Source organism: Pezoporus occidentalis, unplaced genomic scaffold (genome assembly GCF_034315485.1).
Source record: "Pezoporus occidentalis ecotype Australia unplaced genomic scaffold, CSIRO_AGI_Poc_V1 ctg58, whole genome shotgun sequence".
NCBI classification, from domain to species: domain Eukaryota; kingdom Metazoa; phylum Chordata; class Aves; order Psittaciformes; family Psittacidae; genus Pezoporus; species Pezoporus occidentalis.
In genome coordinates this window covers 3,723,621-3,739,482 of record NW_026915921.1, presented here as the reverse complement: position 1 = coordinate 3,739,482, position 15,862 = coordinate 3,723,621, and the positions used below count along the sequence as shown (strand labels likewise).

Here is a 15,862-nt window from a genome sequence, read left to right as displayed (position 1 = left end):
ATGACTGCATCCTTCTGATGCTGGGGGAAGAACTACAGCAGTAAAAGCAGTTTTAAAGGAATTTCTAGGCTAGAACTTTATAAAATTTTAGTCACAATGTACATTTAAGACTCAAGGAGAAAAATCACTTACCACATGTTGGAACATCTTCTTCAGCTGATGAGGTCTGCTCATCTGTTGAAGGCTTTTTCTTTCCTAAACCAATGATCTTCGTTATTTTTTTCCCTGTTACTTTAGTTACAGTGCCCTTGGTTTCTGTTTTCGAACTCTTTTTCCTCTTCACTATTAAGAAAGCAAAAGTGTGTATTTTAGTGTGTTTAAATCAACCATCAAATAATGAGAACCTGCATAAAAATAGTAGCTCATTCAAACAATCCTGTGCAAGATGAACATTTGTACAAAAGCTGCAAACTGCAGTGAAATAAACATCATATGCCCTCTCTAACACAGATGCCTATAAATAACCCTTGTGCTATGAAAATCATGGCATTCAGAAGGATAAGAAAAGCAAAAATCAAGCACAAATCAATTTAATCTAGTCTAATCAAGCTGCAAGTCTCTTTCCACACTAGTCGCCACCTAATTTATCAGTATGACTGAGGTACCTGCATATAAATTTAGCTCATATACACACGAATAAAAATCCAGTCAATCTTTCATTGTTCCTAAACATTAACCTCAAAATACTTCAACAATTATATACACAACAAAGACAGAGTATGCTTGCCTAGCAAAATACTACTGATATACAATTAAGTTAAGCTACCTTATCGCAATGATAACAATGGACCTTTTAGAAAGATAAGACTTATAAATCAACTACTAACAATTAAATTAGTTGGATCAGTATAAGCATTATATTTAAAAGTTGGCATTCCTTGTGATCATGAAGTCTTGGCAAGAAAAAGCTCTGACACTTCACTAACGTCCAGCCTATGCTTCCATTAACTCAGTATGATACTACTAGCGTTACAGCTCTGCGCACTGAGGACTATGGGTATCATTTTTAAAAGTATCTACCTGACTAAAATCCTAACAAACAAATTTAAAAGAAAACCCCAACTTTGTCAGATTAAACAATTAAAAAACAAACCAAAACAGAAGAAACAACTTTTTATTTGCAAAATGGAACAAATGAAATAAACCTTCAGAAATTGCATTTAGTGGCTTAATTTCAATTCCCTCAATGGAACAGAAGTCTCTCTGCTAACTGATAGAGTGGTAAAACTATCCATTAACTTGCCCCGATACATGATTTTGATGAAAAATACATTTAGCATAGTTACTGATTGAGCTGCTGTAACTTTATCCCTGACCATTGCAACACAGAACATTTAGTGCTTATGGACTTGTGTAAACTGAGGAAAAAAAAAGGATGCAATGTTTATATGAGAAATGACTGTATGAGTTGATGAACTAGGAAGAAGAATGCATGGGAAATAGAGAAGCAGTTTGGGACTCACAATGGGAAAATTTATCATATTTAGTTTAATCATTAGGAATCATGGCACATTATTTAGAAATGCTATTTGTAGCTGAGACTGTACACATCTGTCACCTGCTGCATGCAGTGCTGAGGGGGAAAGGCAGCTTTTCAGGTGCAGATAGCTGTTTGCCAACTCCAATACAGCAACGCGTATGTACAAGAAAGGTCTAATTCTCTATTCCTAAAAAGGGTGCTAACAACTTACATTATGGTCCCTAAACATGCAACAACCTCCTGTGTTTAAGGGAGGAAGGCCACCCATCCTGTCTGCTCATGTCTCCTCCTGCCTAAGTGATGACCTGGATGCAGCACCAGCCTGCAGACAGGTTTCCACCCCACCAGCAGCAGCCAATGACTGACTGTGACTGTTGAGTGGGGAGGAGATGAAAAAAAGCCAGAGACTGAGAAAAATTCATCTCTCTGAGACAGAAGTCCAAACGAATCATGAGCATGATTCTCATGAGCATGAACACACACAAGTGGAATAAGCCCATTTCAGTTTTGTGGGCATTTCAGTTTTGTCCTTTCTGTCCTATCTTCTCCTCACACTGCTGTTTTATTCTCCTGCAGAACTGAGAGGTAGCAGAAATAAGGCCCTCATGACTTAATCTTTTCGAGTCTGAAGAATATACTGGCAGCTGCCTATCACTGCTTTTTTTCCATAATAGCTTTTTCTTTTCATTTCCTTCCCCATCCCAAAACAAGCAGCTGATTAAGAGCAGCGTAGAGGTTGGCCAGTGGGTGATGGCTGGAGACAATAGCTCTCCAGAGTCTCCCTTCCCACACACTCCATTAAGTGTTTCCTATCTATTGCTTAAAAAATGGTGTGACTTCATCCAGAGCCCTTTAAGATGATACCAGGGTTATTTCAGTCTTTCTGCACTCATTAATGCATAGTATTTTTATTTCAACATGTTAAAGGTCACAATTTTCAGAAAGAAATTATATTTTTTATTACCCTCCCTGAGACATCGAAGCTGGGCTGGTTTTCCAACTGCACATGATCCATCAGCATGCCTCCTGCAAGGCACCTGAGCCACTAGGCACTTTTGGACACCCTGGACAGCACAGCTTTTGGATCACAGATGTTTCTCAGCACGTTTCAGAGACTAAAACAGTACCTAGCTTTTTCAAAGTTTAGTAGACTTTATAGGGTGGAATCTGACCATGTACCCCAACTTCTAGAAACCACAAAGCCTGACATTGTTCCATACTGTTGGGTATGTCAGAGATCTGCATAGCCAGGAAGTGTTGGAAAACGACCCAGGGAGAAGATAAGAGGAAATCAGTCAATAGGTGAGACAGCACTGGCACCAAGGCCAGTATTGACATTGTGCTAACTGCAGCTCACATTACCCTTCATCTTGACAGCTGCAGAAGAATGTCTTATCTAAATGATACCATTCCTATATGGCAAGTTAAAAAAGCCACAGGTTTTCTTCCACTTTAAGGAGGAGGGAAGGGGATGGGGAAGACAGCATAAGGGTTGAGTGCTTTAGGTAGAACTCAAGACAAAATTCCCCCCAGTTTAGGATCTGCCTTTGTTAGATTATAAGGACTACAAAACATGCATGGCTGCAAAATAGCATTTGTAAAATTTTATACATATATACTCACAAATCCACTGATATTACATGATTATATATGAGTATTTTAATACAATCTTATAGAATAGTTTATATATATGCATTTGTGTATACACACATATATTTAAACTGTGTATCTATGTGTATACATACTCATATACGAATGATTCTTTCCCTCTAGTACTCAGTGATAGCTTTTCACTCAGAAGCTATACACCCACCGTTTATGTTGCCGCTATAGTTACGATTACAAACGCAACTGCTAGTTGCCTCTAGTGGTCGCTCAAGCTCTGAAAAACTACTTTTGAACATACAAAAGGCCAAGCCAAAATTCTGTTTTCTGTTCCCTTACTATTGTATTGATTTCACCTGCACAATAACATCAAGCACCTTCTGTTACTGCAAAATTTTAACGAATCACTCTTAACATGATTCAGCTTTCAAGTCAAATTAAATTCTAATGAAAATATTCAAAAGCTTGACTGCCTATTTTGAAAAGACAACACCAGGTATTTCACTTCCAATCACTTCCTATATGCACATATTATTTACACCAAGCATCTCTGGATCCGAGACATACCTTGTTCCTTCCCATTGCACACAGTAGTGGTGCCATTTTCCACAGCACCCTCCCCATCCGAGCTTGGCCTCTCAAACGACAGCTTCTGTAGGAGCAAAGAAATTAGTTGCCATATAGTGTGGGCACCTTCACCAAATCAAGTGTCATGAGTCAACTTAAAAGGATGCTTACTATAAAATAAAACACATTGCAAGCTCTCACCTACTTGGAAGACAAATAGCAGATAATAAAAAAAATCAGTTTTAGTGGCCTTAGAAAAGCACACAAACAATAAAATAGGTCTGTATTTGAAACTGTAGCCAAAATAGTGAACTAATCCTAATTCAGTACCTCTTATTACATATCTATAATGAATTTCTAGATTCTATATGTCACTGTTTATTAATCTCATAAGCAATGAAAAATTACATGGATCAGATAGGAATAATTTTAAAATTATATTTTTAAATAAAGCTTCATATATACAACTTACCAGAAAATAGTGCACTCCTACAAGGTGCTTCAATATTCAGTATGTGCTAAAAAGAGGCTTTTGAAATAAAATTTTAGCAGTGATTATTCTGTCATGGTTGTGTATGAGATACGGGATGAAGCAGTACAGAGCTTACACCAGCACAGTTTTGGTAACCACATTACTCGTGAATGGTGAAGCCATGAAGAATATGTACAGATTATCACAAAAATAAACAAATGAGAAATTTTGCTGCACTTTTTTATGCCATATGTTTTAGAAAACCACCATTTTACGACATTTTCAGTTACCTTTTTAATACTGCGCAGGTGTGTGCCAGCATGTTTTTCCATGTGAAATCAGGAGGATTGAGCTGTCATGTTGCTCTTATTTTTCCAGGACAAAGCAACATAACACTACTGACAGTGGCATCCTTCCACCATAGGGGTAGAACCTGCCATCAGGAATCTGGTGACAAAACCTTTGTCTACTGGGAGTTTTAAGCACAGGGTATGCTCACATGGATGCCTTAGCATAGCAGGGGCTTAAACTGGTGCTGGTAATGTACTGATCATTCACTGTAGAGCTGCTCTCCCTGCTAATTCTTGCTATCGTATCCTGCTGAGTCAAGGCATCAGAGACAATCACATAGCCAAGTTTCTGTATTGAGGCACAAATGCTTGAAAGGTTCTGCCAAAACAATGACCTCAGCATGCCCAGGGAGCTCTTCAAGTACTAAATTCCCCCAAATAAAAGACTTTCCCTTAAAACTTTTCTATAATCTTCAGCTCTTCTTCCTTGACAGTCACATCCTTTCTTGCTCTTTGCACTTGATGAAGAGCATCTCTGCACCACAGCACAGGTACCAGACCTGCTTAAGTCTTCACCCTTCTGAATGGGTAAAGTGAAGCTGCTAATGAATACGAGCCAGCCTGCTGGTTGCTCATGACCAAATGAATAGATGTAGCAGAAGTATTAACTCTGTAGGATGTGTGCACATATCCAAACAAATACAACACAGGGACTAACAGTCTAAACCAGCAGCACAAATCAGCCAGTAACTACATGCAGTGTCTAGCAGTGCCTCTTCTTTAATAAGTAACCATAAGGAGGTTTTGCATTAAAGAAGTTTTATAACTTTACCTTCTCCAGCTCTATCTTGTGTACTGGAGAACTAGACAATGGTCCATCGGAGTCTACAGCTCCCGTACAGTTGCTGCACACATCTTTTATAACCTTAGAAGACAAGGCAAAACTTGTTAATTCTTCATAAGGTACAAGTCAGAGAATTTATATATGAATGTGAAGAGAGATGGGAAGGAGAATCACCCTGACATTTATTAAGGCTGGCAGCTGTCAGGCGGGCTGCCACCAAACCAACTTCTCCATGCTGCCTCCCTTAGTTATTCCATGTATCACCTGGAGGAGACACAATGTCTAGAGGTGGAAGGTTTCAGTTTCTAGACAAGCTGAGCTCCAAAGGCTCTCCTGAGTAACAAACCAACAGCGCTGCTGATTTCCATGTGCTAGCTTGCAATATGAACTCAGCTGACACAACAAACTAATTTCATTGTGACCATGAAAAAGTGGTATTAAATCCAAGGTCACTTAAGTCAAAGGATAAGAGTTTTGCATAATACACTATCCAGCTGCTCTTTCTTTGCTACTGAAGAACTAACAAAGCGCTGATCAGCTTAATAGTGTGCAATGGTATCTCACAGCATTTTTGTATTATACTTGCGCATTGACATAAAGGTATAGGTCAAATTGTGAATGTGTTTGTAGGAAATGGGAATGGCATTGTCTGCTTCTAAAAAATTAAAGAAAAATCCATAACCTGGAATTCACTGAGATTTTTAACAGAATTTGAAGAACTTAAACCCCTTAAACTATCTAAATGTAAAAACACATGATGAGTAAAGACATTTGATGATTTCCAATGGACATAAGGTTTTTATCTCTTATGAGGCTACCACCAGCACGCTATGAGTCTAGAACTACTTGTGCTGACGAGAACAGGTCCTGATTCTCCATCCAGATTAATGCCGAGGCGGTGCTGAGCTCTAAACCACTGATTACACCCATGCATTCATGCAAGGACAGCAGAACCAAGCAAGATAAGAAAGAAAAGCATCCTACTCTACAGGAAGCGTTACCGCTAGACATGAAAACTCTCCCCTTTACATGTACATGTTTGTTTACATATCCAGCTCCTTCTTTTACACTGTTTACAGCAAGCTCAGCTGGCAGAGAGGAGGATCTGGCCTGAGAACTCCTAGTTCCAGGGAAAGCAGCAATCCAGCTAACTGTCAAAATCCAGAATTCTTTCAAGGAGAGGAAAAGCAAAACAACAAACAATGTCTTTTTAGTTTCAAACTGTATTATCCTGATGTGGAAACTACTAAAGAGCTAAAGATGGCACCAAACAGTCTTTACACAGTACAGAAGTTCCTTTTAAGGGTGAAGCTAAACAAATCAAATGTTTATGGGCTTACAAAACCCTTATTGCTACAACTCATGAGCACATGATAAATTAAAGGCATTATTTGTCATAAAGAAAGATCAGTAGCCACATTTTACAGATGGAGAACTCAGGAACAAAAGAAAGATTAAATCGCTCACTCAATGTCACGCAAAAAAATCTGAGCAGAGCTGAGAGATGAACCTATACATTTATTTATGTACTAGTATCTTAAAACACTTCAGCATTCCTTCTTAACTGTCTGAACTTCCCTATATCTTGTCCCAGAAACAAAAGCACAGTATTTCATGGCACCTGTCATCCTTTGTAACAGAAAATTTACATACATCTGTTGCAGAGCATTTGTACCTCAGAGTTAAATGTAGCCCTAATTTCATTAAAATCACAAAAATTATTTGCATGTGTGCTGTTTTATTTTCAATTGCTGGTCCTCACTATGGTGTAAATACACTGCTGTTTTCTTCCTAGAGAAAAGTGACCGTACAGTTTCTGGGAACATTTATTTCTGTCTCCTGCATGACCCTGATTCAATGGCTCATGTTTTCAGCATCTGCTCACACCACAGAGTTAGTTAATTTTGGCAAAGGCAGATAGTAATGGGAGTTACAGACAGAACAGAGGGAAATGATTTGGCAGCACTAACTGAATAGTATGTGCAAAGTCATGCACTTAAGTAAATCCGGTTCTTATCATACCTCACATATTTAAGGAGAAGCTAAAGTGTTTAATTGGGCTGTAATTAAAGTTTGATTAAAAAATTGACACACTATTAAATGAAAGTTTGTGGCAAGATCTACAGTAAATGCATATTCAAGGATCCAACACTTCATTTGGGTTCAAGGGTTCACTGGCAGAGATTTGCTCATCACCTCCTATGCGCAACATAATTATGTTCGACGCACAGCATAAATCTCATACTTCTACAGCTCACCAGGATGAAATGCCTTTACTATATAATGATTGCGTGGATGCACTCTATAATTACGTTTGCAGACAGCTGCCATTATAAATCTGGTTTTCACATGCTTATAGCTTTAACTCAAAATTTTAAGGATAAAACATTCCACCAGTGTTGCCAACCTGCATAATTTCAATCACAAGACTCAGAGTTCTTGTCAGTTTTTTCTATGTTCCATCTCCTGGAGTCATAGGAAAACAAAAGATCACTATTTTCATTAAAAAATAGTTGTGAGTGAGAGTGGGGAAAGGAGGTCAGCAAGCTTTTATCCATTGCAATGAAATGAAATGTGTGAAAATATGAGTAAGTGTATCTCAATGGCTCCAAGACTAGAAACCAAACGAAAGGAATACCCAAATGTGTTATTTTTAATAAAATGGTATAATCTGGATGGCTGTACTGAGAATACTTTGTAATGGTGCATACTCCATTAATAGTTTTAGTTTTCTCACACTTTAGAAATGGGAAATCATTCCCTTTTTTTCACCACAAATGCCTTTGTACATTACATATACACACAGAGAGAGTGATCTGCCAGGAAAGTCAAACTGAGATCATAAACAGACTATGTACTCAAATATTTAAAATACATGAGCAAATGCAATCAGAAAACTGAAGACCTGTCATTTCTTTGGATAGCCTCAAAACTAAAAACATTTTAAAAAATCTTCTGCTATTCCATTGCAAGAATTTTAAATACCACAATTACCATTACAGTCTTACAATTAGCAGATTTCAGAACTGCCACTTTCAAATGCAGACCTGGAAAAAACTTGTGCAGCCTGAACTATATTATTATTTCTTATTTATAGAATCATAGAATCATTTAGGTTGGAAAAGACCTTTAAGATCATTGAGTCCAACCATTAACCTAGTGCTGCCAAATCCACCACTAAACTGTGTCCCCAAGTGCCACATCTACACGTCTTTTAAATACCTCCAAGGATGGTGACTGCATCACTTCCCTGGGCAGCCTGTTCCAGTGCTTGACAGCCCTTCTGGTGAAGAAGATTTTCCCTAACATCCAGTCTAAACCTCCCCTTGTGCAACCTGAGGCCATTTCCATTTGTCCTATCACTTGTTACTTGACCAATCCCCACGTCACTACAATCTCCTTCCAGGTAGTTGTAGTCAGCAATAAGGTCCCCCCCAAGCCTCCTTTACTCCAGGCTGAACAACCCCAGTTCTCTTACCTGTTCCTCATAATACATGTGCTCCAGACCTTTATAGAAACATCTCGAATCACCAGCTGGATCAGGTATACACCAGTGTATCACACTGAGTGCAGTAACATGAGGAACAGAGGGAAAATATTTGCAGGTAGAGAGCTGGAAAGATTCCCTGCCCTGAGCCATTGACAGTGACGGGTGAAGTCAGTGGAATTTCTGCCACGTGGTGTGTCTGGAATATTTCTCTCTTTAAAAACTATCTTACCACACAAGCACTAACATTTACTGTAAAACCTTCAGACTTGCACTCACCTACAAATTCCTATAATTCTTGTATCTTATTCTAAGTGATACACCAGGACAGGAGGCCCTTCACTTATTTCTTCTATATGCAAAGTCAGAAGAATCAATTAGGTTTCTCAGCTACCTTCAAAGAGCCAAGCTGTAGATTAAAAGCACAAGGCTAGACAGTAAAACCAGAAAGGCTGCTTGACAGCCAGATCCTGCCACACACAAACCCAGCAAATTCTGAGTAAAAGTACTGAATTTGTAGATGGGTCCTTGTGATTGATCTCTTTGGGACCTGATACGGAATAACGCTGGAAGTCATCCTGCATTTGAGGAGCTTGCAGACATCTCTCCTGGTGGATAGCATGGGATGAGTTCAAGCTGCAGGCTGATGTGATTACAGCATCTCATCTTGTATTTTCATGAAACTCACAGGAAAAGGTCACACTTTTAATACGATTAAGTTCAAAGATGATTAGGGAGAAAGCTGATGGCCTGACTGCACATTTGGTTCACATTTGGTATGTAACCAGGCTAGAAATCCACAGTCAATCCCCCACCCCCAGCTTGTCTGCCCACATGTTTTGGAAATACAGGGATTGCTGGAAATGGGAGAGGCTGTATCCCCTGTCTCTATAGCTTAACTCTGAAAATAGCAATATGGTAAAGCTGAAATCTGCTTATGCACAACATAGCATAGGGAGAAGAGTTTGGCCCCAGGTGTAATCCTTTATTTCTCATTCCTGAAACACTTCTTTTTCAGTGCTGGAGGAGTACTGACTTTCTGGGACTCCTCGTCGTTTTGGCATGACTAAATTCTCATTTTCTCTCTTTTGGGCTCTTACAGATTACATTTGTTAGTATCAATCTCCTCCTCCTTAAGGGAGCACCAAAACTCTCTTAGGATTTTGTACAGAAGAAATGCTCCAATGATTATCCCTAGATAAATTAGAGGAAAAGCAGAAATTATCCACATCATAGCCTGTGCTTTAAGTCTCAGAAAGAAACCCCCTGACCTTCTGTACTGGAAAACATCATTCTTAATCATCCCTAGCCTGAAATGATTCATCTTTTTGTCTTATTGCTGTTTGAGCAAAGTGGGGATGAGATTCTAGCAGACTAGCAGCCAGCAAGCCTATCTTCCGTGCCTGTATAACAACTTAAAAATATTTTTCTGACACATTCAACCAAGACAACCCCTGTATTATTCCAGTGTAATTACCATGAATATTGGTATGTATGGATGATGGACCAGACAGAGCCCAGGGAAGTAGGTGCTGGGTGGCTGCAAGGCCAGAGGTGCCCTGTGCAAGGGGAGCTGCATCCCCAGCCCAGTGTGGAGATGGAAGACCACACGTCAGGCTGTAAATCTGAGTTAACTATGATTTAAGTAATTTTCAATCCAAAGCTGCAAGTACAAGAGAGGAGGAACACTATCTAGTGGTGAAAGGAGGACATCAAGTCTCAGCACTCCTGGGTTTTGCTCCAAGATCTGCTATAGCTTATATCTGTGATTTTAGCCAGGAACCTAAAGAAAACTTATCACTGAGAAAACAAGCAAATGGGATGTTTGGGGTTCTGTTAATTGGTTTTCTTTGTTGCTCATTTATTTATTTATTTATTTTAATTTACGTATGCATCTGCTGGTCACACATAGACACAGGATTCACAGCCAAGTTGGGGTCCTCTAGTTTTGCCAAAGCACACTGACAGCAGTCCTGCAGGTTGGTCAAAGCTCTCACTCACAGCTTAGTCCCATCAGATTTGGCCCTGAATAGGTCTGATACAAACATAATGACCCTGTCATTATTTGAACCCAGTTATCTAAAGCCATCTCTTTAAGACAATAGGAGTGTAAGTCCTGCGAGGTTTAATTTAGTTGCAAAGCCTTCACTGCTGGTAATGTGAGAGAAAGAACCCAGAACCCAGCCCGCCTGTCTTGGGATACAGTATATATACTTACAAACTAACAAATGCTAAATGGAAATCACTTGTACAAGTATGCATCCCCAAGCACAGTTTTTCCAGTCAGTTATTAAGGCATAATCATTCAGCACTTGACTCTACTCAGCTATAAAATAGAGATAATAACCTCTTTGGGGAACATTACTTAAGCCAAGAAAATAATGTTTGAAGTGTTTTGAGATCTCTAGCTGGAAATTCCCATAGAAAGTAAAAGCAGCCACACAATGTTTACAGTTACAAGCTCAGTTTTGTGCCGCTTTAAACTGGTAAAAGAAGAGCTCTGTCAGTAGTTTATACTTCAGAAAAACTCAGTGCACATCAAGACTGCAGCCCAGAAGTTACTTGATTCCCCTCACTAAGCTCAAGGCAGTGAAAACAAAAAGTGGTTTTCAAAGACTTTTATGAGAGACAGCATGCAGTTATTAGAGATGGAAACCGGGTGGGACAAGAGGATTAACAGCTCTATGAGGAGTGTTGCAGGGCCTTTGCACACTTCGATACAGTCACAACCTTGATTTTCTTCTCTCTTCAGGGCATAAAATCTCTCTTCTTACAAGTTCAGAACTGAACACTGTCAAAATGATAGATGATTTAAGGTCCTTTCCAACCCTAACTATTCTATGATTCTATGAAGAAATGTATGCCTGAGTCACTGCTCAGTTACAGACCCTCCACTGAAGAGATTGCTGCAAAATGGCTGCACACTGCAAAATGAAGAATTACCAGAGGGTGCCTAATTACTCCAAAATGACAGATTACCTCTCATGAGTGATACATCAGAAATACATTTTTGCCGAAGGCAATGCAAAGAGGAAGAGCAGGCCTTGTGACCAGACACCATGACCCTGTCCTTCTACTGGTTTTCTACAAGAAGCTACTTCATAACTTAATTCCTTTGGCATCCATGTATTCTTAAGAGCAGATTTATGTGGCCAAGTCTGAAGGTCCTGCACACAGAACACATTCATCTGTATGAATGAAGCCACTAAACAAGCATCTTTTTATAATGTCATGTTCTTAGTAGTCCTTTTATTTTTAATGTAGCATTTCCCAGGGATGCTGACAAGTAGGTGTAGTTTCACCAGTCTGTGGGCTGTCCTGGGACAAATGGGCAGATTTAAGACCTTACTTGAGCACAAATATACAAAAGCACACACAGATGCACATATACTCAAGTGCGCATGGAAAAAGATCATTTTTGGGTCAGAGTGTGTAACTGCACACATTTTTTTATGTACATTTTTGTGGGAACATTTTAGGACTCAAGTCTGGAAAATTCCACCACTTCATGTTGCCCACCATATTACAGCTCTAATGTATGATCTCAGCTCTAGCCTGAATTTATACTACTTATTCTCCTTGCTCTGAAATCTTGACAGGCTCTTTGGTGACATCAGCTATCTTTTTTTTTCATCAAGCATTTGTTAGCTGGTAAAACTGAAACTCCCTTTGTGGTTTCCAGTCTAGACTTCAATTTACACTGAGTTATCAGCTGGGGTTTTTTGGTGTCATCTTTACAAAAAAGGTCTAAAATATTCTGCCTTCATTTCACCGTGTGTTCCAACTGATATTTAAAAATTCCTTGCTTATATAAATGTATTTTATACTGATTACCGCTGACCTGAAAAAAAGAATCATCTGGTTTAGCAATCTGGCCTCCAAAGCCATTTTGAGCTTTTCAGGCTGAAAAGGAAAGCTTTAATTTGACACAAGTGAATTAATGAGAACCCATTGATCTTAAGCGATAACCTGGCTCCAATGGCACGTGTTGGCATAGAATCTTTGACAAAAAAGAATAGGCAGCCTCACATTTACAAATGTGGCTGCAGAGACTTTTGTCAGTCTCTGAATCTGCCCGTTCTATTAACTGCGGCAATCTCATGTAGGTGACAGAATGCTGGGGGCACCCTGGTCCTCTTGAGTGACAGCCAGGGAAAGCTCACATCACTTCTCCCAAGACAAACCAGTGATCTCTTTCTCAGTACTATAGGAACTTCCTACACAAAGCCGTACATGATTTTCAGAAGCTCATTTTATATGAGGCTCAAATGAGCAAAAAATAGCTATTTTCGTATTAATAATAAAACACCCCTTACATTTTGCTTCATTTTGAATTATACAAAACCCATTGCTTTTTTTCTGCAGAAAGCTGCACTCCTTGAAAACACTGGAGCTGTTGCAACACCTAACCATTTTTGGTTAGCTGTTGGATAGGCAAGTTGCACTGCACAGAACAGCATGCTGCAGCAGTGCTGAGGGCTTGGAAGTGAGCATACAGTAGCACTGCCATGTACTTGAAAGAGTTTTTATTAACAGAGAGTCTTGCAGCAGGAAGGAGCTAAATAAAGCGCTGTCAGGCTGTCTCCAAATGCTTTGCAGATAACATACTGTCCGGGAATGCTTTATGTACAATTAAAAAGACAACCATTTTTATGAAAGAAAGTCTGATAACTGCCAATGAACTCAGCATTACTAAACCCAAGTTTAGAACAACACAGGAAATAATGATGCAGTTACTATGATCTAATGACAGCGGAATTCCCTTGGAAAAGGATATGATTTATGACTCCTTTCATTCCAATCAGTGTTTTGAAACTCTAGGTGAGTTAGCTGGACACTTGGATAGTGCTAGATTTTAAAACGTAAAACAAGATACTGATGTCAGAAGAAGCCTCACAAATACACACCTGTGGTTAGTTTCTATTAAAAAAGACAATAGATAGTGCATTTTCTAAGCTAAATTTGCAGTCAAAACCAAACACACACAAACTGCAAACCCCCAAAAGGTATATTCAGTATTGCAAAATAGGAAATTACAGATTAATTTTACATTTAGTAAATTAGCCCACAGCAGAACTCATAACTCTTGATTGGCATTTTATGTCTCCTTCTTCTGCAGAAAAACTATGTGCCATCAGGAAATTCCTACGTCTTTAATTTGACTGTATTTGGAAAAATACAATTTATTATTAGAAAAATAAGTACCATATAAGGTTAGATCAGAGCACAGCATGCAGAATGCCTGATGAGTCTTATGCATTCAGACATGCATTTAAAAGGCTGGATTTCAAAGTTTTAAAAATAAGCTACTGAAACTGCAGCGATGGTTTCCCACATTACTTCACTGACCTCCACATTTCAGACTGGCAAAGTCCAACATAAATACTAGTATTCTGGTTAGGATCTAAAACTGTAGTCCATGTGTTGGGATTTTCCACATTTGCAGACAATGAACAGAAAGGAGTGAAAGATTACAAAATCCCATTTCTCAGAAGTGTGCATTCCCAGAACAAACCATAACAGATGGTTTAAACCAGGATTAGCAAACTTAAGGTGACTTCAGGAGGTTGAAGGACTTTTCTCCACCCAGAAGAATTCAAACAGGTATCTCCTCAGAGATCCTGCTTTTAAAAAAAGATGACTATGATGTTGTTATCCCTGTTTTCCAGGGTAGATTATGACAGCTACAGAATACACCACTCCAAAAAGCAACCCGGGTTCCAGTCTCCTCTACAAACTTAGGGAATTTCAATCTTCAGCTCACTACTAATAACTTTCTCAAATATGAGCTGAGGATGAAGATGGAAAGGAATTGCCTCTCCTCTCAGTTCCAGATTATTGTGTAATTAGCAGTGAAAACCATATGCAGCAGCAGCACCTGTGTAATCCTGAGCTGCTGATTGCCCAAGGAGTTGCTTTGAGGCCTGATCCTGCAGTCCCAAATTAAATGGGATTTAAATGGTCTGGATTTGACTGAAAGTTATTTTATCTCAGGTTTTAACAGCAATTGAACAGGGAATGGAAGTACTTGGTGAGTGGAAAAGCTCTTGGTCAGAAACCCCACCCTTACCTTTAGCCACTGTTCTGCCTGCTCTTTGCTCTGCACTGCCAGAACCAGGGCATCTGCTCCTTGGTGCGAGATTTTCAGTTCATGCTTCTTCTTTTTACTATCTTTGGGAATGTATGTGATACTGCAGTCATTCAGGAGTAGCTCCATCTGGGGCTGCTGGTCCTTGGAACTTTTGTAACACTAAAAAAATGGTAAGGAAGGAAAGTTCAAAAGTTAGATATCACCTTTCTGAACCTTGGGGAAAAGATTTTATTATATAGAAATGCTATTTTTTAATATATTTCATGCACCTCTTTACCACATACCACAGAGTTCAGCCAATGCCAACTTTGCATTTCTCCTTCTCATCCCCTCTGTAAAGCAAAATTACTTCCAGACTGACATTAATAGACATCTTTTATTTTAGGACAGGTACAACACATGGAGAGCATTAAGCTTCTCTGCCTTAACCTTATGACTCAAGCTTGACCTTGATCAGGTTGGAAAAGAGTGATTTAGGGTATCTGTTCACACATAGCAGCAGAATGAACTTGTGCAGTTAAGGACTTTAAAGCTCAGATGTTTACCTTGCCCTCCAGCAACAGCCCTACTTATCTAGGCAAACTGCATCAGTCCCTGCAGCTGCAGTTGCAAAGACACAGACACATGCTTTACTCAGTTCTTTTTCTTAGAAAAAGTCAAAAAAAATTGTCACAGTGTAGAAAGGGGGCAAAGTCCCAGTTTTTCAGCCAATACAGTTTAATAGTCACTGCACAACACTGCATAAATCTCCACGTTAGTTTACTTTGTAAGCTCCTGGCTAAAACTATATAACCTATATGACTTTTTTTCCCCTTTAGTAAATGCTGCCAATGCCATTTCATGCTGGATCTCTGATGACCTGCTCTGTATCTGAACTAGTGATCCAAAGATGAAGGGTTACAACACTTAACCTATAGACTCAGTCCCTATTCCTACCTTCCAACACATCAGTACAGCTGTGGCTCTTAAAGCTGTCATAGTGGCAGATTACAGACAACATTTAACTGTGCAATGAATGTCCACTTA

General features: G+C 39.2%; 1 protein-coding gene across 5 annotated transcripts in view; it reads right to left on the bottom strand.

The window, feature by feature from the left end:
- Positions 1-15,862, bottom strand: part of AFAP1 (actin filament associated protein 1) — a 121,439-nt gene that overhangs the window by 23,293 nt on the left and 82,284 nt on the right. For all 5 annotated transcript variants that reach the window (XM_062638791.1, XM_062638787.1, XM_062638792.1 and 2 more), the window contains exons 6-9: positions 14,816-14,995; positions 5,247-5,339; positions 3,653-3,737; positions 133-282 (exon numbers count right to left, since the gene is read on the bottom strand). In XM_062638791.1, coding sequence (XP_062494775.1) covers positions 133-282; positions 3,653-3,737; positions 5,247-5,339; positions 14,816-14,995 — 508 coding nt within the window. The remainder of the gene's footprint in view (positions 1-132; positions 283-3,652; positions 3,738-5,246; positions 5,340-14,815; positions 14,996-15,862) is intronic.